This window comes from Amphibalanus amphitrite, unplaced genomic scaffold (genome assembly GCF_019059575.1).
Source record: "Amphibalanus amphitrite isolate SeventyFive unplaced genomic scaffold, NRLGWU_Aamphi_draft 000430F_arrow, whole genome shotgun sequence".
Taxonomy (NCBI): domain Eukaryota; kingdom Metazoa; phylum Arthropoda; class Thecostraca; order Balanomorpha; family Balanidae; genus Amphibalanus; species Amphibalanus amphitrite.
In genome coordinates this window covers 281520-302652 of record NW_024881924.1, presented here as the reverse complement: position 1 = coordinate 302652, position 21133 = coordinate 281520, and the positions used below count along the sequence as shown (strand labels likewise).

The 21133-nt window shown below is 53.7% G+C and overlaps 1 protein-coding gene across 2 annotated transcripts in view; it reads right to left on the bottom strand.

The window, feature by feature from the left end:
* Positions 1–7361: 7361 nt before the first annotated feature.
* Positions 7362–21133, bottom strand: part of LOC122391305 (glucose-6-phosphate exchanger SLC37A2-like) — a 45333-nt gene continuing 31561 nt past the window's right edge. Inside the window, exons 1-3 of one of the 2 annotated variants that reach the window (XM_043385101.1) lie at positions 20246–20363; positions 19678–19807; positions 7362–8870 (exon numbers count right to left, since the gene is read on the bottom strand). In XM_043385101.1, coding sequence (XP_043241036.1) covers positions 7605–8870; positions 19678–19807; positions 20246–20283 — 1434 coding nt within the window. In that variant the 5' untranslated portion in view covers positions 20284–20363 and the 3' untranslated portion in view covers positions 7362–7604. Of the gene's footprint in view, positions 8871–19677; positions 19808–20245; positions 20364–21133 lie in introns of those variants that run through there. The other variant, XM_043385102.1, reaches the window with a different exon arrangement.

Here is a 21133-nt window from a genome sequence, read left to right as displayed (position 1 = left end):
CAAGATGGGCCCTCAGACTAAGCCGATGCGGGCCCATCTTTGAGGCCGGCATCAGGTCTTCAGAAGCCCGTGCGGGGCCCTCAGAGGCTAAGGTGGGTCCTTACAGGCCAGCACGGGCCCTCAGAGGTCAGTGTGGGGCCCTAAAAAACCGGCATGGGCCGGCGTTGGACCCCAGAGGCCAACAGAAGGCCCTCAAAGGCCAAGATGGGCCCGCAGAAGCCGATGCTGACCCTTAGAGGCCGGCATCGGGTCTTCAGAATCCAGTGTGGGGCCCATAGAGGCTAATGTGTATCCTTACAGGCCAGCATGGGGCCCTCAAAGATCAGAATGGGACCCTAAAAGACTGGCATTGGCCGGCGTTGGACCCCAGAGGCCAGCAGAGGGCCCTCAAAGGCCAAGATGGGCCTTCAGAGGCCGATGCGGACCCTTAGGCCGGCATCGGGTCTTCAGAATCCAGTGTGGGGCCCATAGAGGCTAATGTTTATCCTTACAGGCCAGCATGGGCCCTCAGAGATCAGTGTGGGGCCCTAAAAGACCGGCATGGGCCGGCGTTGGACCCCAGAGGCCAGCGGAGGGCCCTCAAAGGCCAAGATGGGCCCTCAGACGCCGATGCGGGCCCTGAGCGGCCGGCATTGGGTCATCAGAATCCAGTGCGGGGGGCCCTTAGAGGCTAATGTGGGTCCTTACAGGCCAGCATGGGCCCTTAGAGGTCAGTGTGGGGCCCTAAAAGGCCGGTATGGGCCGGCGTTGGACCCCAGAGACCGGCGGAGGGCCCTCAAAGGCCAAGATGGGCCCCCAGAGGCCGATGCTGGCTCGACATCGGGTCTTCAGAATCCAGTGCGGGGCCCTCAGAGACACTTAAAGGCTAGTCTTGGGACTCGAGAGACAGAAATGAGGCCACCAGAGGCCGGTGTGAGGCTCTCAGACGCCGGTTGGGCCCCTGAGGCCGGTTTAGGGGCCCTCAAAGGCCAGTGGAGGGCCCTCAGAGGTCAATACGGGTCCTCAGCGGTCAATGTGGACGCTTGACCGCCACTGAAGGGCCCTCAGAGGTCAGTGTAGGACCCTCAAAGACTGGTATGGGAGCTGTTAATAGCTGGCGTGGGTTTCTCGAGCCTCGTGACAATCGAATACGGGCCAGGGCCCCATACGGCCATGGGGGCCCATCGGTTGTTTGGGGGGGGGGGGCCAAATGATATGATGGCCCCCCCTGATTTGCCTTTGGGGGGGCCATGGCCCTGATGGCCCCCCCCCCTGCGACCGCCACTGATCTAGTACTATCTCCCAGAGGCCTCACAAATTGTATGTAGCTATCTCGTATTTTTCTTAAGAGTTACCTGAAGTCAGGTCGGTCACGCAACCTCACGATTATTAATCAATTGGGAAATATGAAAGCTGTTATTTTGGCGCCGGGAGCCATCTAAAGCTGTCTCAAGCGCATTAATTCGCGACTTCATACAATCTTTGCAAGCCCCAGCATTCACTTTTCCATTCTTAAAGTTAGGCGACTTCATTTATGACGTCACTAAGGTCACAGGAGTTTTCACCAAAAAGTCCCGATCAAATTGAGCTGGCGAGTCGGGAAGCCACAGTGGACTTGTGAGGACCTACCGAATCGAATAAGCGATATGACCTCCTTGAGCCAGCCTCGTGGCCTGAGTGGCTCTGCCCTGACATGACCTGAAGTGAACAACTTAAATTGGCCTCAACAAAAACAAAGCGTATACTATTCGACGCGCTTGAGCATGCAAAACTCGATGGTGCCATTATCTTGGCTCTGTAACCACTTATGGTGAAGTTGTTTACCAAAAACCGATCCCGCGACTTGGAGCACTTATACTGACCTCAGAGTTTATCAGTTGACCTGAGACATTCAACTCGGGTACCAGTTGCTGCATCTCATACGACGCACGCGCTCAGTTTTATCCGCAAGGCGCTAGCTCAATTAGGGACAAAAAGACGGAGAGGGGTCGTAATCGCCCCCCCCCCCCCTCGGCCGGGGTATATACAGAAAACCCAAAATTCCGTTGAGAGTTAAGCACTGAAGTGATATATTATGATGCGAGAAGGTATAGGTCAAAACAAGTATGCACACGAGCGGATGTGAATAAAACTGTGTTTGAGGTATGCCTTTTTTATTATACATTCAATTTGCTTTAGTTATTGCCTAAGAACAGATACAGCCAAGAAGAGCGCCCCTGAAGAAAAGGTGGCGCACCGGACGGGTGCGATTTTAAGGTCTAAGGTCAGTCGTGGACCTCTAAGTTCGGATCAAGCGCTGCATGTTAGAGGTAAAAAACTGGGGGCAAAAAAGCATCCCGATTTTGGCAGCATCGTCATGCTTTGTCACGGCACGCATCCACTCCCTCGGCCGAATTATTATTTCCTTTTTGTATGAGTTCTGGTATAATCCCGCACATTATGCTGCATGTTGTTTGCCATGAAAAAAACAATGCATGTTCAGCTACGTTCTACGCAGTACTCACTAACCTAACCACCATCCAACCATCCACCACTAACCGCCATCCCGTTCTGTGCTCCCTTCCACCCCACACGAATCAGCCGAGATACTAGTCAGTCGGCCTAGCGCTATCCTATCCTCCCTTCATGACTGCACAGCGCTAAAGCCCAGAGCCGAGACTTCCCGAGCGCGACCTCTGACCCCACGCGGTCCGAAGGGTCGGCCGATGCCTAAGGGCGCGCCGCGCGCCGGCCACCCGGATAGCCTCTGCCGAGTCTCCCTTTCATACACCGTTTACTACGCGCTCGATTCATTCATGATTCTGCGTTTCCTCGTTCCTCTCGTTAGATGGCTCTACTGATGCCATAGGCGATCCCAGGAAGATTGCGGCCAGAATACCCCAAACGGCAGAAAATGAGGTTTTTGGTGAATATCTCGGAAAGTATTTGGCATACAACGATGCAATTTCACAGTCTCGTGGTAAATGTGCATACACATAATTCGGGTTGATACTTATGCATTTGAACATTATATAGGACCAGATATGTCCGAAAAAGCAAAACCAACAAGACTTTTACTGGAGAACCGTACTTGACACGGGCTCTGGAATAGCCACACATGTGTGGAATGAACCTAAGAAGTGCAATAAATAAATAAATAAATAAATAGTAAACCATTGCCCTATGGCCGCTAAAGTAAATAAGTGGAATGCGCCAGAAATTGTCAAAATCGCGCCAAAATAGCAAACTAAGATGAGAAAAAAATAACCGCACCCTTCTACGCAGAATATTCTATTTTGCGTTCGAAGAAGCACACAGTCGGACGACGAGACCGGCCATTTTGTGCGCCACTTACACAATGTGCGTCAGTTTCGAAAAAGGCCCAAGTTAACGTTTCCATAGAGACCGCGTACAAATGTCAGCAACCTGGGCCCTGTTTCACGGCGGAGCGCTGCAGTGCGCTGCGCGCGTCGGCGCGTTGGGTTTCCATGGCAATATCAACAAACTTCCCTCTGACGCTACGCTATGACGTCATCGCAAAACGCTAGCACCTAAGCGCCAGCACCATCAGCACGCTAGCAGCATTCGCACTCAAACCTCTGTTCTCTCTGTACCTACTTGGTTCTTAAGGACCTCTGTTCCAAACACGATTCATCATAAGCTAACGGACCGCACGCAACGTCATTTCAGCGACGTCAGGGGTACGCCTCAGCTCCCAGCGCGCTGCAGCGCGCGCAGCGTCGGGCGGTGAAACGGGGCCCCGTAAACAGCTGCTGCGCCGCTTTTGAAATACGCGCCATCATTGCCTCTCTGCCCACCGTAGTACGCTCAAAAGATTCTGCGCGGACGGCAAAGATTCTACGTGGTGCGACATCGAACGGCATTTTGGGCCCGGACGGTATAGAATCTTCGCCGTCCGGGAGACATCGAACGCGGGGTAAATGCATGTTCATCTATTTGGCAACATATTCGGATTCAAATTCATGTTCGAAATTAATGGTCTGCGGACTTCCATGGCCAGCGTCTTTAGGGTCAGCTGCTCAGCGAGAAGCAGCTGTTGTTATCGCCGTCCTCAGCGACGGCGATAACAACAGCGCACGAGGCAGCTGCTGATCAAGCCGGCGAGATCTCTCGGAGTCAGCCGGATGCGTCTCAGGGTGCGGTGGTGCACCACGTCACCAGCCGGGATCGTCCGGCGGTGCCCATCCGGGGGCCCGTGCCGGCTCGGGCAGAGCGCCATGCCCACTGCACTCGCTACATGGGACGAGGGACTGGGAACGCCGCGGCACGGTGCCCGTTTCGTATGCGTGTGTTTTTAGTGCGGTAAGCTCGGCCATATCTGAGCCACGTGGCAGGCCAATCGGCGTGATATTGGCCAAGTGCAGTGCCATGCGGCTGAGACGGCCGCTGGTGCTTAGTCGGCGGCTGCGCCATCCAGGGGCGGATCCAAGGGGGGGGTCACATGGGTCATGGCCCCCCCCTTGAGGCCCGGTGGCCCAAAGACCTTCCAGGGGCACCACCGGCCTATCAGGGGTATCACAGTCCTGACAGGGGCACCACAGGACCGCCAGGGGCACCACAGGCCTAGCAGGGACACCACGGGCCTGGTGCCCCTGGGCCCTGACAGGACTGTAACGCCCCTGACAAGCCTGAAGTGTCCCCGGCAGGCACGTGGTGCCCCTGACAGGCCTGAGGCGCCCCTGCAAGGCCGGTGGTGCCCCTGGCAGGCCTGTGGTGTCTATGGCAGGCCTGTGGTGCCCTTGCTAGGCCTCTGGTGCCCCTGACAGGCTTGTAATGCCTCTGGAAGGACTGTGGTGCCCCTGGGCCCTGACAAGCCTGAGGTGCCCCTGACAGGACAGAGGTGCCCTTGATAGGCCTGTGGTGCCCCTGGCAGGCCTCTGGTACCCCTGACAGGCTTGCGGTGCCCTTGGAAGGACTGTGGTGTCCCTGGGCCCTGACAAGCCTGAGGTGCCCCTGACAGGCCTGTGGTGCCCTTGTTAGGCCTGTGGTGCCCCTGGCAGGCCTCTGGTGCCCTTGCTAGGCCGCTGGTGCCCCTGGCAGGCCTCTGGTGCCCTTGCTAGGCCGCTGGTGCCCCTGGTAGGCCTCTGGTGCCCCTGCGCCCGGAGAGGACTGGCGCCCCTGAAAAGTCTGAAGTGCCCCTCGGCAGGCCCGTCGTGCCCCTGACAGGCCCAAGGTGCCCCTGCGAGGCCGGTGGTGCCCCTGGCAGGCCTCTGGTGCCCCTGGCAGGTCTGTGGTGTCCCTGGCAGGTCTGTGGCGCCCCTGGCAGACCTGTGTTGACTGGTGCCCCTGCTAGGTCGCTGGTGCCCCTCACAGACCTGTGGTGCCGCTGGGCCTTGACAAGCCTGAGATGCCTGGCTATGACAGGCTCGTGGTGCCCCTGATAGACCAGTGGTGCCCTTGCTAGGCCTGTAGTGCCCCTGGCAGGCCTCTGGTGCCCCTGCTACCCCTGCGCCCTGAGAGGACTATGGTGCCCCTGAAAAGCCTGAAGTGCCTCTCGACAGGCCCGTGGTGCCCCTGGGCCCTGACAGGCCCAAGTTACCCCTGCGAGGTCGGTGGTGCTCCTGGCAGGCCTCTGGTGCCCCTGGCAGGTCTGTGGTGCCCCTGGCAGGCCTGTGTTGACTGGTGCCCCTGCTAGGCCGCTGGTGCCCCTCACAGGCCTGCGGTGCCCCTGGAAGGACTGTGGTGCCCCTGCCCCTAGGGGTGCTCATGGGCCCAACAGGCCCGTTGTGCCCCTGACAGGCCTGTCGTGTATACTTGCTAGACCTGTGGTGCCCCTGCTTCCTGGCAGGCCTGTGGTGCCCCTGGCGGGCCTGTGGCGCCCCTACAAGGCCGTAGGTGCCCCTGACAGGTTTGTGGTGTCCCTGGAAGGACTTTGGTGCCCCTGACAAGCCTGAAGTGTCAAGGACAGACCCTTTAGACGCCAGGGTCAAGTTCGTCGGACTGACAACGATTTGCTTACCTGATAACGTTCCTGGTAAGTACTCATTACTCAGCGTCCACAACATATATACACATAGCACATTCATATATACTTGCTTACAATTGGTAAATGTGGTTGTGGCTAAGAGGTAAGATACTGACTAAAAATAAAAAATAAAAATAAAAAAGTGAAAATGGGGGCACCACCAAAATGAAGTGGACGAAATCCGTTGAGTTTTTAATTTTGGGTATAGGTAGGGGCACCACTTCGATTCATGACCCTCCCCTTGGAGTTTTCCTGGATCCGCCCCTGGCGCCATCGCTGACTGGTGTTTCCGCGTGCTCTGAGGAGCCAGTGTCTCCGTCCACCAGTGTTTTTGTGCGCTCCGGGGGTACGGCGGTCGACGCAAATGGGGCGGCACTCGCTTTTAAAAACGAGTTACGCCTTGAGTGCCACCCTACCGACTACCGAGGCAGCGGCGCTGGAAGAGACGTGCCGCCCGTACCTACTATACTCTGTTTCGTTTTGAAACGAAATTCAATTCGAACAAGTTTGCAGCCGAAGTGCCCTGCTGAAAGCAGTGCGTGATTTCTGTATATACAGCTCTTACATTTTAAGAAGCAAATTCTTAGCGGAGGAGCGATTTGCCGAAGAAATTCCAACTGCAAGCTTGATATGGAACAGACTATAGTCGTTTTTTTTTTTGCGCTGCCCCAATGACAGGCGACGTGCTTGCTAGTACTTTTTGTACACCAGAACCGTGAATACATGTGTTTTGTTGACAAGTAATCAGTATCTGCTGGATGATGAGAGCACTGAGGTTAGAGAGCGGGATACTATCGGGTGTGTGTCGGCGGACATCGGGCTAACATCGGCATCATGTCGGGCCACCACTGTAGAAAGAGATTGGGATGGCATCGGGTGGGTGTCTGAGGACATCGGGCTTGTGTCGGCATCACGTCGGGCCACTGAGGTTAGAGAGCGGGATACTATCGGGTGGGTGTCGGCAGACATCGGGCTTGTGTCGGCATCATGTCGGGCCACCACTGTAGAAAGAGAGTGGGATGGCATCGGGTGGGTGTCGGCGGTCATAGGGCAGGCATTGGTATGACGTCGGGCGGCTGTCGGGCGGCTGTCGGCAAGAGGAGGCAACGAAGAGGGCGGATATCGGCGAACATCGGCTAGATTTCGGTGTGTTATCGGGCGGCTGTCGGCAAAGGGCGGGAGAATGTCGGCCCAGGTCATTTGCCCACGTCGGCCCGACCTCGGCCCACTGGCGGTTGCATGTCGGTCGGATTTCGTACTAGGCGGACATAGCCACTCACCAGCCGAGGATCGGGCCGACGGTGGACCGACAGCGGACCGAGTCCCAGACGACGTCGGTTCGCTGTCGGGCCGACATCGGCATGTTCACTGGGTTTGTAGTCGTGTATAGTGACTTCTGGAGGAGTAATGAACATTATATTTAAAAGATCATTTTTTATGTATCTACACATTTCATGGTGATAACAAGAACTTTTTCGATACCCGCTCGTAAAACTTGTGAAGAGTGCCTAGAAGCATGCAGAAATGACTTCACAACATTGCAAAATGTAAAAACACATGCAAAAGGCACAGCCATCTGAGGCTAATCACCGATTTTCGGTTTCTGTGACAGTATGATGGACACCTTAAACATCAGGTGTGCGACAGCACCAAACGCGAGTCACGTGGGGCCGTTCAGTGGCGCGCGCAGGCGCCGCCGCCAGTGCTGCTCCAACAGGACGGCGCGCAGCACGCACAGCACTGACATTGCGCTCGACAACACCATCGAGTAGAACACGGCCGGCCAGCCCAGGTGAAGCGCCACCGCGCCCAGCAGCGGGCCCTCCAGGAACGTGCCCACGCTGCCGAACCCGTTGACGGCACCACTGGCAGCCTGCGCCGCGCGCCGCTCGTCACGCTGCCCCAGCTCGGTGGGTATGGCGGCGGCGAGGAGTGTATTCGGCCCGCCGCCGAACATGCCGGCCATTAGCAGAAACAGGCCGTTGGCGGGAGCGCCCCAGCCGCTGGTCAGCGAGAACAGCAGCAGCGAGAGTGTTGAAGCCACGACGCTCAGCAGACAGCCGGTGAGCGCCCGGCCCGCGAACACACGATCTACAGCCACCCCGATGACGGCTGAGCCCAACACTGCTCCCACGTCGAATGCCTGTGTCAGCAGCCCGGCCGCCTGACGACCGTAGTGTAGTTGCTGCGACAGAAACATTGGCAACCACATATAGACGCCATAGCGTACCAGCTTCAAGAACAGGAGGCCTGCGGCTACCTCGGGGATGACAGGAATTTGCCAGACGTCGCGCCATGTCAGTCTCTGGGCAGCGTCAGGAATTGACGACTTGGTCACTGCCGACTCCTTCTCGTGCACGGCGACACCGAGCTCCTCAGGCGAGTACAGCACAAGCAGCACTAGCAAGCCAAAACACATACACAGCAGTGAAGGGATCAGGTGCACTAGACGCCATCCGTAGGCACCCTGCAGGTAAACTGCCAGCACAGTGCCTACAATTCCGCCAGTGAACGCCGAAGTGCCGAACAGACCAAACACCGAGTTGCGCCGATTGTCTGGGAACCATTCGGCCAGTGATCGCGCACAGGCTGGCCAGCAGCACGACTGCGCGGCGCCGTTCAGCGCCAGCATCATGGCCATGGCGCCGGGACCGCCGACCAAGCCAAACGGCAGCATGGCGCCGCCGGCGGCCAACAGTCCGAGGCCGAGCGTGCGCCGCGCTCCGAGCCGCTGGCCGGCCGGCGCCAGCGCCATTTGCGCCAGAGCGTAGGGCGCCAGCAGAGCGGCGTCCATCCATCCCAGCTGCGCCTCGTTCAGGCCCGCCTGGTCGCGTAGGTCCGCCTTGATGATGCCTAAAGGCATGCGCAGGAAGTAGGTGAGCGCGTATCCGGTCCAGGTTATACAGAATGTGGCCAACTGGCGTACCTGCCAACCAAACGCACTTTGTTAATTTCAGAGCAAACGAGCTACGACACTCATCAACTCACGACGCTGACGATGTCTCTCCTTGACAGCAGTGTCTGTCCCTGACGGTAACTCCCTGACAGTAGCGTCTCTCCCAGTCGGTGTCTGTCCTTGACGGTAAGATGATCTGTCCCTGTCGGTAAGACTGTTCTTGACAGCAAGAGCGTATGTTCCTGACATAAATTGTCTGCCCCTGACAGCAAGAGCGTCTGTATCGGACAGTAAGAGCGTGTTACTAGCGGTAAGCGTCTACCCCTGATATAGTAACAGTTTTTGTCCCTGCACGGCAGTGGCGGATCCAAGGGGGGGTCACATGGGTCATGCCCCCCCTTGAGGCCCGGGGGCCCAAAGACCTGCCAGGGGCACCACCGGCCTATCAGGGGTATCACAGTCCTGACAGGGGCACCACAGGACCGCCAGGGGCACCACAGGCCTAGCAGGGACACCACGGGCCTGGTGCCCCTGGGCCCTGACAGGACTGTAACGCCCCTGACAAGCCTGAAGTGTCCCCGGCAGGCACGTGGTGCCCCTGACAGGCCTGAGGCGCCCCTGCAAGGCCGGTGGTGCCCCTGGCAGGCCTGTGGTGTCCATGGCAGGCCTGTGGTGCCCTTGCTAGGTCTCTGGTGCCCCTGACAGGCTTGTAATGCCCCTGGAAGGACTGTGGTGCCCCTGGGCCCTGACAAGCCTGAGGTGCCCCTGACAGGCCAGTGGTGCCCTTGCTAGGCCTGTGGTGCCCCTGGCAGGCCTCTGGTGCCCCTGACAGTCTTGCGGTGCCCTTGGAAGGACTGTGGTGTCCCTGGGCCCTGACAAGCCTGAGGTGCCCCTGACAGGCCCGTGGTGCCCTTGTTAGGCCTGTGGTGCCCCTGGCAGGCCTCTGGTGCCCTTGCTAGGCCGCTGGTGCCCCTGGCAGGCCTCTGGTGCCCTTGCTAGGCCGCTGGTACCCCTGCGCCCGGAGAGGACTGGTGCCCCTGAAAAGTCTGAAGTGCCCCTCGGCAGGCCCGTGGTGCCCCTGACAGGCCCAAGGTGCCCCTGCGAGGCCGGTGGTGCCCCTGGCAGACCTCTGGTGCCCCTGGCAGGTCTGTGGTGCCCCTGGCAGGTCTGTGGCGCCCCTGACAGACCTGTGTTGACTGGTGCCCCTGCTAGGTCGCTGGTGCCCCTCACAGACCTGTGGTGCCCCTGGGCCTTGACAAGCCTGAGATGCCTGGCTATGACAGGCTCGTGGTGCCCCTAATAGACCAGTGGTGCCCTTGCTAGGCCTGTAGTGCCACTGGCAGGCCTCTGGTGCCCCTGCTACCCCTGCGCCCGGAGAGGACTATGGTGCCCCCGAAAAGCCTGAAGTGCCTCTCGACAGGCCCGTGGTGCCCCTGGGCCCTGACAGGCCCAAGTTACCCCTGCGAGGTCGGTTGTGCTCCTGGCAGGCCTCTGGTGCCCCTGGCAGGTCTGTGGTGCCCCTGGCAGGCCTGTGTTGACTGGTGCCCCTGCTAGGCCGCTGGTGCCCCTCACAGACCTGCGGTGCCCCTGGAAGGACTGTGGTGCCCCTGCCCCCAGGGGTGCTCATGGGCCCAACAGGCCCGTTGTGCCCCTGACAGGCCTGTCGTGATTACTTGCTAGACCTGCGGTGCTCCTGCTTCCTGGCAGGCCTGTGGTGCCCCTGACGGGCCTGTGGCGCCCCTACAAGGCCGTAGGTGCCCCTGACAGGTTTGTGGTGTCCCTGGAAGGACTTTGGTGCCCCTGACAAGCCTGAAGTGTCAAGGACAGACCCTTTAGACGCCAGGGTCAAGTTCGTCGGACTGACAACGATTTGCTTACCTGATAACGTTCCTGGTAAGTACTCACTACTCAGCGTCCACAACATATATACACATAGCACATTCATATATACTTGCTTACAATTGGTAAATGTGGTTGTGGCTAAGAGTTAAGATACTGACTAAAAATAAAAAAATAAAAAGAAGAAAAAAACTGAAAATGGGGGCACCACCAAAATGACGTGGACGAAATCCGTTGAGTTTTTAATTTTGGGTATAGGTAGGGGCACCACTTCGATTCATGACCCTCCCCTTGGAGTTTTCCTGGATCCGCCCCTGCTGCACGGTTCGTCGGAATGTCATGGGATCTACAAAAGAAACGAAACGCACCATTTACAAGCTGACGGTAAGCTGATGATGCGATTTCTATCGATATCGTTGGTTGGCCTTTTTCAAAAATTGCAGTTTTGTAAAAAAAAAAGTTTTTTTTTTAACCGGCTGTCCCAGGCATTCCTGAAATCACAAGTAGGTATATTTTTTCGAGTTCCTTTGAAGGCTTGCTTTCAAAAGAACGATATTTAACGAAAAAGAAAAATATTCCCAAGCATTCATATGCGTCTCCCATAGCCGTCAATAAGGCGCAATCACACCGCTCAGTCTCACGATGGACCAAAGTCAAATATTCTCAGAGACCTAAAATGACCCCTATCGACTGGCAGCGCGGCGTTCTCGGCCTCCCTGACCCGGCGTTCTCGGCTTCCCTGACTGGCCACGCAACAGACGTCCGGCTTCTGTTCCAATGATACCATATTTGTAAACCTAGCCCGGCAGTTGCTGGGGTATTTCGCCACGCACCACTTGCTGGGGGGGGGGGGAAGGGGGTGTTAAACGCCCTCAGCCGATTAGTCCAGAACCACTAGAAAAGGGCGAGGCGGCAAACAAAAGAACGCGACGAGACGCTTCTGATGAGTAGGTACTCTCATTTTCCCTGACTCCAAAATCTCATCGGATCTGTATCGATCTCAGGGGTGCCCGGTCCGAGGTTGCGGGGGGGGGGGGTAAGCTGCCCCGCTTGCCGCCCCCCCCCTTGGCGATGCTAATGTAGAAACATGTAAAACTCGAAAAAGTGAACCGAGGTTACCAAAAGTCAATGACCTGACCTGACCTTCAGGTGACCTTGACATCCACCCTATTGCATGGGAGCAACACCAAATCACATGTTTGAACGTTTGAAACCACGAAAAGCTTGCAAACGCGCGGCTGATGCGAGCCGACATACGCCGAATCGCGATTCCGGCTAAACATGGTCTCGAGAAATAGGTCACAGGGCAAAGGTCACTTGGGTCAGGGTCATGAAATATTCAGTGTAGGTGTAAAATTCATTAACTCGAATGTACTGAAAGTTTCGTCTTGATTGGCCACTTTTTACGCGAGTTATTCGCGAAAAAAAACGAGGGTGGTCCGTTCGACCCCCTATAGTTAAGTCCGAGGGTTTAGGTCTTGAGTCGTTAGAGTCTGGTTAGAGTCCCTCAGATCACGAACTTGGTCAAAGGAGGTCGATTGTCTAACTAACTTTGTTCCGGAGTTATTGACGGAAAATTAATATGGCCCTAGTGACGTCATAAATGACGTCATGCAAGGTCAGCAATGCAAAGGTGTAGCACCGTACCTTGCAGGGAGCGCATGAAACCATGATTCCATGTGCTTGAGATAGTTTAGATCATTCCTGGCGCTAAAATAGCAGTTTCCATATTTCCCTCATTGACTTATAAGGGTGAGATCACGTGACCGACCTGGCCGCATGTGAACTTAACCCTCGCCCGCACATGCCATTTTCCCATCCTAGAACGCATGTGGGGGGGGGGGGGGGTGGTTGCCACCCCCCGCGCCATTTCGTACCTGTTGGAGATAGAGCTTAGCGGTAAAGACCAAAAAGATTCTTTGGGAAGAGACGAATCCAATGATACCCAGTTTTACCTTCTCAGGTCAGTCATTGACCTTCCAGGTCAGGTCAAACTAAAAAATGTTGCTGTTTTGGGTCACCGTTGGATATCAAGTGCGCTGCTTATCATATACCGATGACGATGCTGTTTTCTGGTGCCAAGCCAGCTAGAACCTCTTTGTCACACTACCCGACCAGATTTTTGCCGCTGAGGTCATTTCAGGTCAAGTTAGGTCAAGGTCAATTATATGTGTTTGTATGTCTGTGTGTGTCTGTGTGTATACTGATGTGTGCACCGATTGTTTTTGTGTCCATATTACATGAAATCATGATCTGAGAAGCTTTTACCAAAAATGCAGTCAAAAAACTTCACAAAAAGTAAATTCAGCTTGCCTAAAACGCAATTATCTTAGATGAACTAGGTTGACCCTGACCCTGACCTTTGACACCTGTACATCGTCGAACAACATGTTCCACGATAGGTGGGAGGTAAGACTGGCAAAAAAGGCCGAAATCAAGGTGTCAAAAGCTCACAAGGCCCATGGCAAACGCAAGATGCTGAGATTTGGCCATTTGGGTCATGACATAACCTGAAAAACAAGATCATATCTCCAAAACCAAAAATCACAGAAACTTGAAATTTTCAGTGGACATCAAGAAAGGATAGAGGAGCAGCTATACGAAAAATCAGCCTTCTAGCTCTAAAAATGTTGAGTGCAGAGCAGAAAGACTACCTGGGGGGGGGGGGTGGCAACCCCCCCCCCCCATGTGCGGGCGAGGGTTAACACGCGCAGTGGAAGGGGGGGGCGGATTTCGCCCACCCCTCCTGTTTTTCGCCAATAACTCGCGCCGCAAGCATAATATCAATGTGAAATTTCGGCTACCTGTCCAGAATTGAATTGCGGATCTTCTCGTGCAAAAAGTAAGAAAATCGGTTCACAACTTTTCTAGTAATAGCGGTGTAAAGTCAAACATCCTGCCGCCGCGGCGGCGCGGCGGAGCGGCGGCCGGCGCTAGCCGTTACGCGCCGCCTGAATTGTAGACTGTGCCGGGGCGGGACGGTTCCGTCTTTACATCGCGCTCCTTACCGCTGATTATATTAGATTCGCATCAAATTCGGTGAGAAGACTGAGAAATGTACAGGCAATCATATGGTTAAAGAATTTTGAAAATCGGCCGGTAACAACTTGAGTTATGAGCAGTGGCGGCGCCACGAATTTTCGCCAGTGGGGGCAAGCTTGAGACTGACCCGACTGTTGTCTGATAACGCCGATCTGCAAAATCCATGAGCACATTGTCCCTAGATGTTGTCATTCAAAATTATTTTGGTTTTAGGTTTCATGCATAGGCGTATTGAGTTTAACCATTAACCCTCGCGGGCCCGGAAAGGGGGGGGGCATTTTTCGCCTCCCCTGGCGAATATTTGCGATACCTCACGAACGCTTAGGGATAGAAAGACGAAGCTTGCTGTACCTTATCCCCCATTAGTTTGACATCTTTTGAAGCAAAAAATTTGGACCTAGCCTCCTTGATAATGTCTCAGAGCCGATTTTTCTAGACTCCTGCACGGCAAACTTCGTCGTCACGGACGTGAACTTCAACCAGCTGCCAAAAATTGAGTTTTAGAGATAAAGACAAATTACGAGCACGGTTGTGTAGCATTTGACCCAGAAAAAATACTTTAGTAACTTTGGTGACCTGAGGTCAGAGGTCAGGGCAACGACCCCGAGCTGGGGCTTTAGTTTCTTTTTTTCGCAAATAACTTCAACAAAAATGGTTCTGGAGCTACGGCAGTGGTACCTTCGCATTAGTCTTGTCGAGACGCGTCGAATGACATATATATTGTTTGGAAAAGGTCAAGTTTTATGTTGACCTCATGTGACCTCGAATGACATTTGGTTGATTTTTTACACATGGAAGGTCATTTGTGATGATTTCGTAGCCGCGGATCACGATTCTTGGCCTCTGGCATCCATTTTGCTGTAAGCATTCATTTAGAGCCTCAGTATGGCAAAACATGTTTTAATTATTATGCCTGACTTGAATAGTGAAATAGCCTCTAGCAAGGATACTCTCTTGTGACTTTGACCTCGTAGCAGTCTTGTATCGTAAGCTTAAGCACAAATAGGGGTCCGCTAAGCTTGAAAACATATCAAAACATCTCGGAATTTAGTATACAAGATATAAGAAAAAGTGCAAAGTTTGTGGTCAATTTTGAGCATGATCGTGACCTTGAATTTGAATGTTATGCACATCATCGGAATCCACGGATTCTCTTCTTTTGTTCAACATCCCTTTTAGCCGATTTTATGCACCATGCCGTCCTCTGGAACACGTACTTTGAGACCACTACATTAATGCCGGTTTTTGCCTTTGACCTTGAATTCTGACCTTGAAAACTGACCTGAGGTCAAAAAGTTTCGGTGCTTTAGAATCTTCTCATAGATACTTTTCGTTTGGTACCATTTTTTTCAGTAGCTGCCTTATTAACGGAGTTAAACAGGGGGGGGGCTACCCCGGGCTGCGGTGGTTAGGATTACCCCCGGGCCGCCCGGCCGAAATAAAACTATAAAACTAGATTGCGAGACACAAACCTGTGAAAACTACTGAAAACGTTATGTTGTTCGTTGAGATGTAAAATGGTGTGTTCCTCAAAACTATAGTCAGTACCTATTTCTCATTTTCCCCGTAGTACGTATATATGTGCGATTCTCTCACATACGATTGATATAGGTACGAGAATAAGCTCCATTAGGGCGACCCGCATACAATTCCAGATAACCCGGGATATACATACCTATCACATTTTGTCATACCTCTCTGAGCTCAGTCTCAGTCTAAGGGTTCCCAAAAGAGGGTGATCTCTTCTCTGGCCGACATTTGATAAACTGCTTCTCAACCTCCTCGAGATTAAGCTCTAGGGCAGCCTTTTGGTGAATGAAAATGAGTAGGAGAATGAGTGGGAGTACGAGATATGCGACAGACGGTCCGAGAACGAACGTTCTGCTGACGCACTTGATACGAGGACCGTCAAAAACAGGCGTACTATTATAACCGCCTATAATGAATGTTGCACCGGTCTTCTGTTCCCATACATCAGCCAAATTTTGTGGGGGCAAAAACATAGTCTTGCCCCCACGGCCTCCTGCCAGTGGGGGCAGTCTGCCCCCACTGCCCCCACGGTGGCGCCGCCCTTGGTTATGAGTGTGTAAACACAAAATTGTGATTGCCGCGTTTCCCGCGTCGGCCGATGCCGCTTCAGCCGGCGACATCTTACCCTTAGCAGGGTTCTAACTGCCATATTTATTGTTGGATTATCTATAAATTCACCATACATACCAGTGGCGCGGGAACCGGGGGGGCTAGGGGGGGGGCTGAGCCCCTCCAACTTTTCGGCTGGGGGGGCTCGTAATGTATTTGAGCCCCCCCCCCCAGCTGGAGGAATCGAAATCGGAAATCTACCAACACAATTTCATAGATTCATACATAGGCGCGGGAACCGGGGGAGAGGGTAGTGGCCTGGGGGAAGCTTGCCCTCACAACTCTGGGGCCGTGGGGGCGGTGCCTCACAACTTTTCATGAGGCCAGGAACCGTTGGGGCAGCTTGTCCTCCCCAAATTAGGGGTTGTGAGTGACAAAGGAAGAAAGCATGTGAGTGAAAAATCTACCTATTTCACTGAATCGGCAACTCATTTGGCAGCTTAAAACCTTTATTCCAGGCTACCAAAACGGTAGTTTCTTCACTCAGCTGAGATGGAATACCTCACTTTTTTGCAAATATTTTCTTCTTTTTTTCGTTGAAAAGGCCAAGGTCTGAAAAATAAGTGGCCTAAAACCGATGAGAAAACTAGATTTGGGGGTACCCTAGGTTGATCTCTATGATGGTTCAGCCCCCCCCCCCCCCCCCCAGTCTGGAAGAAGTTCCCGCGCCACTGATACATACTCATAAATGTTTGCTCTTTCGTATAGTGAAAGATTAAAAAAATCGGCCGGTAACTTTTTGAGTTATCGGCGTGTAAGCGCAAAAAAGTCGCTAATATGGCAGATTTGACGACATTTGACCTCATTTGACCTTGAAGATATTGACCTAGGGTCATGAAATTCACACACAACAGAGTTCCCTATGGCCCCCACCTACCCTCCAAATTTCGTCTTTCTAGCTCCAGTGGGAGCTGAGATCTTAGGGGGGGGGGCGACATCCGCCCCCTTCCACTGGGCGTAGTACTCGCAACCCTTCCACTGCGCGTGTTAACCCGCGCACCGACGGGGGGGGCGGCCTCCGCCCCCCCCCCTGAGGTTTTTCGCGAATAGCGGGAAAACCGCGGCGCGTAGCGCCGCGAAATTTGGTACGACTATTCCCTCATCAATTTTACACATGGTGTGCAAGTTTGAACCTCCTACCTTTTAAGGTCAGGTCACCAGGTCACTTTGAATGACCTAACCTCAAGTCACTTTTTTGCAACTTTGTCACCGTGCCAGAGCTACAGTAGATGTCGGAGGCCTTTGAAAGTCGCAGGATGTGATTAGGTCATTAGTAGCTACAATTTGTTTATCTCGGAATTTTGATATCGGTGACCTAAGGTCAGGTCAATTTCGCGACCTCCCCATTATAAGTCAATGGGGGAAAAATCAACTCCCTATTTTTACCACTAAAACGGGTCGGAATGGCCCTATATACCATACATGACTTCATAAACGATCAACCTTCACTACCTTGAGGTCTGTTTTGCTGTTGGGCAGCTGTGAGGTCATGTGACGTCATCAAAGGTCACCAAAGGTTTTTGGCCAATAACTCCGTACAGGAACACGATACAGCCGCGTGGATGGTCTCATTGTGTTCAGCTCGTCAAGACGCATCGAATGATATACATGATGACCTCGAGGTCACGTGACCTGAGGTCAACCTTTGACCTTGACCTTTCGAGGTCAACATATATATCATTCGATGCGGATTGACGAGAGGATCACGATGATGCCCTTAGTTTGTTCCTATCTTGACTAATTCGAAAGTTATTCGAGAAAAACTCTCCATATCTAGCGCCGCCATTTTGACCTTTTCGACCCCTGTGACGTCATCTTTGACCTGACCTGAAAATGACCTTTGTAAAAATTGTAGATCTTGACCGTGCGTATCCGATGCCGTTTACCGCTTGTCGCTATCTTGCTTCGTTCTCGAGATCTCAGGGGGGGCGGTCATCCGCCCCCCCCCCCGTCGGTGCGAAGTTGGCGCAGACCCCCGTCGGTGCGCGGGTTAAGCAAAAAATCCGAGACATACAAGTTGTGAGACCTCGGAGTATGCTACGTCCTGTAAGCTTCATCTCCCTGTGAACGTTGGCACTGAGGCACTGATGGCACTGAGGGCGTTGCATTGCAACGTTGCGACATCTGAGGACCATGCAGAGGTTCACTTATGACGTCATAGGTCAACGACCTGACCTACCTGACCTGACCTGAAAATGCGATTGATTTAACAAGATCCGGCTTGAATCAAAGGTCAAGTATGCCAAGTTTCAGCTCTTTTTCGCCGGCGTGATGTGAGCTATCGCGTTAAAACCTATAAGGGGGCGGCACCCCCACCCCCTCGGCCTCGGGGGGCGGGGCGTGACTTATGCAGAATTTCACATTAACTCATGTGCAATACTTCTCAATTTTTTTTTAGGAAACAAAATGTGTTTGAGGTTTCACGAGACCAGACCGGCCGGATCGCCCACTGTGCATCGCCTGAGGCCTTTCCGGTCACGTGACAGCTCATCCTCCGGTCAATTAGAATGTTTCTGACCCACGAGATAACACTGGCTGGTGTTACTGTCATCACTTGAAATAATATAAGCTAAAATGCAGGCTGATTTGTTCGCTCCCGTCACCATGGAGCTAATAAAGGCTAGACAGCGTATTGCAAAATGTTGCATAGCAGCAAATGGCGCAAGTTTGCGCACTTTTTTATTGCTTGGCCGGTTCAATAACATCACAATGCACATTGTGACACGCAATTTAGAGCGCGACCTGGGGGAACTCAAAAGATCGGCTTTAACATAGTGAGTGATATTAATTTTAACCTTACCAAATAACTCGATGATATGTTTATCTCTCATGCTGCTCAATGATTTTCGTTACCTCATTTTTCGTTGCGCGGAAATGATCGTAACATGTCACAGAGCAACTCATAAAACCACTGGCGTGTAAAACTCACGCACATAGGATCCCCATGGCATCTACTTTGACTCTTCAAACACCCGAAAACTATGACTTGTCTACGGCCTAAGAAATCTTTGTGTTTGAAGCCCCTTTCACCCTATACGAAGGTGTTACATGACCAGATAATGGTCATTTATATAATGTATGGACATTTTGTAGTCGATTGGTATGTTTTTTGTTTTTATAAAAACAATTTTTTTTTTTTTTGCTCTGTATGAGGCTAGACCGGCCCGAACGCCTACAGTGCAGTGGGTGCGGGTTAAAAGAGCTATGGAATGCGATCTTGCGGCGCTGCAGCTCTACCGTTACTGATATTTGCGCCGGTTGGTCGAAAATTATCGAGGTTTGACCTGGAAAATGGAGAAATTTTACTTTCGGTGACCTGGTGACCCGACCATTGACCTGACCTAAAAGTGACGGAAGTAGTTTCTTCATTATTTTCGAACACCGCCTACGGCGTGTCGCTACCTGGCCCAGGAGCAGATTTTGAAAAGAGAGGTGTTCACCCTTCCCCCCCCCCATCCCGGCAGGGTCTGGAAATTCAGGACCCCAGCGGGGTGCGGATTAAATAACAAATATGACGTTTTTATTTAAAAAACGCAACTTTTTAAAAAGGCCATCGAACGTTTTCGACAGAAATTACATAATTGAAATCAGCTCACCATCAGCTTTCGAATGGTATATTTTCCTTCTTTTGTGGATCCCGTGACCTTCCGACGAACCGCGCCTCGCAATAAAAGCCTGTTACTGACGGTGAAAGTGTCCGTCCCTGACGATAAGACTGTCTGTTACTGGACGGTAAGAGCACATGTCCCTGACGGTAAGAGCGCATGTCCATGATGGTAAGAGCGTATTACTAACAGCAAGAGCGTCTACCACTAACCTCCAGCGGCGTCATGCTGGAGCGTCCAACGGACTGGCGGACTGGGCTGAGATGACTGTCAGTCACCACCGTGCTGAGAGCAGTCAGCAGGTGAACAGTGGCCGGTGGCTGACGCTCCGCCTCGGTCCGACTGCAACACGGCACGCACGGCAGTTAGCCGTCTCTATACGGACCGGTGATCAGAGACGCAGATCAGTGACGCAGACGGTGAGCACACTCTATACGGACCGGTGATCAGAGACGCAGACGGTGAGCAGACTCTATACGGACCGGTGATCAGAGACGCAGACGGTGATCAGAGACGCAGACGGTGAGCAGACTCTATGCGGACCGCGTCGTGTTTCGCTCTTCAACCGAATAGCTACCTCTGCTGCCACTGTCTACTATTGCCACTCTACACACTCGTAAGTCACACTTTGCTGCACCTCACCACTAACAATCTACACAAGACAACACACACATACGCCCACACAACACCACCAACCAACACCACCTCCACAACACCCACGCACCCCACACACCCACCTCACCTCCCTTCCCCCACCATGTCCCGTAACCCTTCCCCTACCTCCGCCTCCTATCCCTCGTCCTCTGCTCCTGCCCCATCCTTGGTCCGCATCCGCCGCATGGACGGCTCTCCTATGTCCGACCTCTCCCCCTGGGCGGTGGGGGACGCACTCTCGTCGGCGATCGGGCGCTGTCCCCGTGCCCGGCCGCTGCGAGGGGGCGACCTCCTCGTCACCTGCGAGGCGTCGGAGAAACGGTCTTTGCTCGGTCTCCGGCGAATCGCAGGTGCAGAGGTGAAGGTGTGGGCTCCGCCCCACCTGAACCAAAGCCAGAGAACCAATTACTCCCCATCCCTCCAACACCTATCCCTTTCTGAACTCGAGGAGGGCTTCTCCCGGGTGGGCGTTACCGCCGTGTATCGCCCGCCCCGCTCTCCTAAGATCCTTATCCCCACCTTTAGCACCTCCGAACCTCCCCCTACATCCTCGCTGCCTACCTGTCCTTCCCCGTCCGAGCTGTCCTCCCCAAACCTCTCCGCTGCCGGCGGTGCCAGCGCTACGGACACCGCCAGCAGCACTGCCGATCCGACTCCCCCACGTGCTCCAACTGCGCCGAGGCGGGGCACGAGTCCTCATCCTGCTCCTCCCTCGATCCTCTGTGCGCGGGCTGTGGCGGCGCCCACCCCGCGAACAACCCATCCTGTCCCCGCTGGGCTTTCGAGGCCCAAGTGACCCTCCTCATCCATCGGGATTGGGATCCCCGCGACGCTCGCGCGTATAATACAGGGTGTCCCATAAGTTCGTTCTCACCTTATATTTGCATGTGAAACAGAGTACAGCCCACCGCTAAAGTAATGTGGGGTTTTACCAATCTCAACGATTGGCTTTGACTGGCGATTGTTTAATGCGGAGTGATCGAAAAGAAGATGTCAATAGCTAAAATTGCAGCT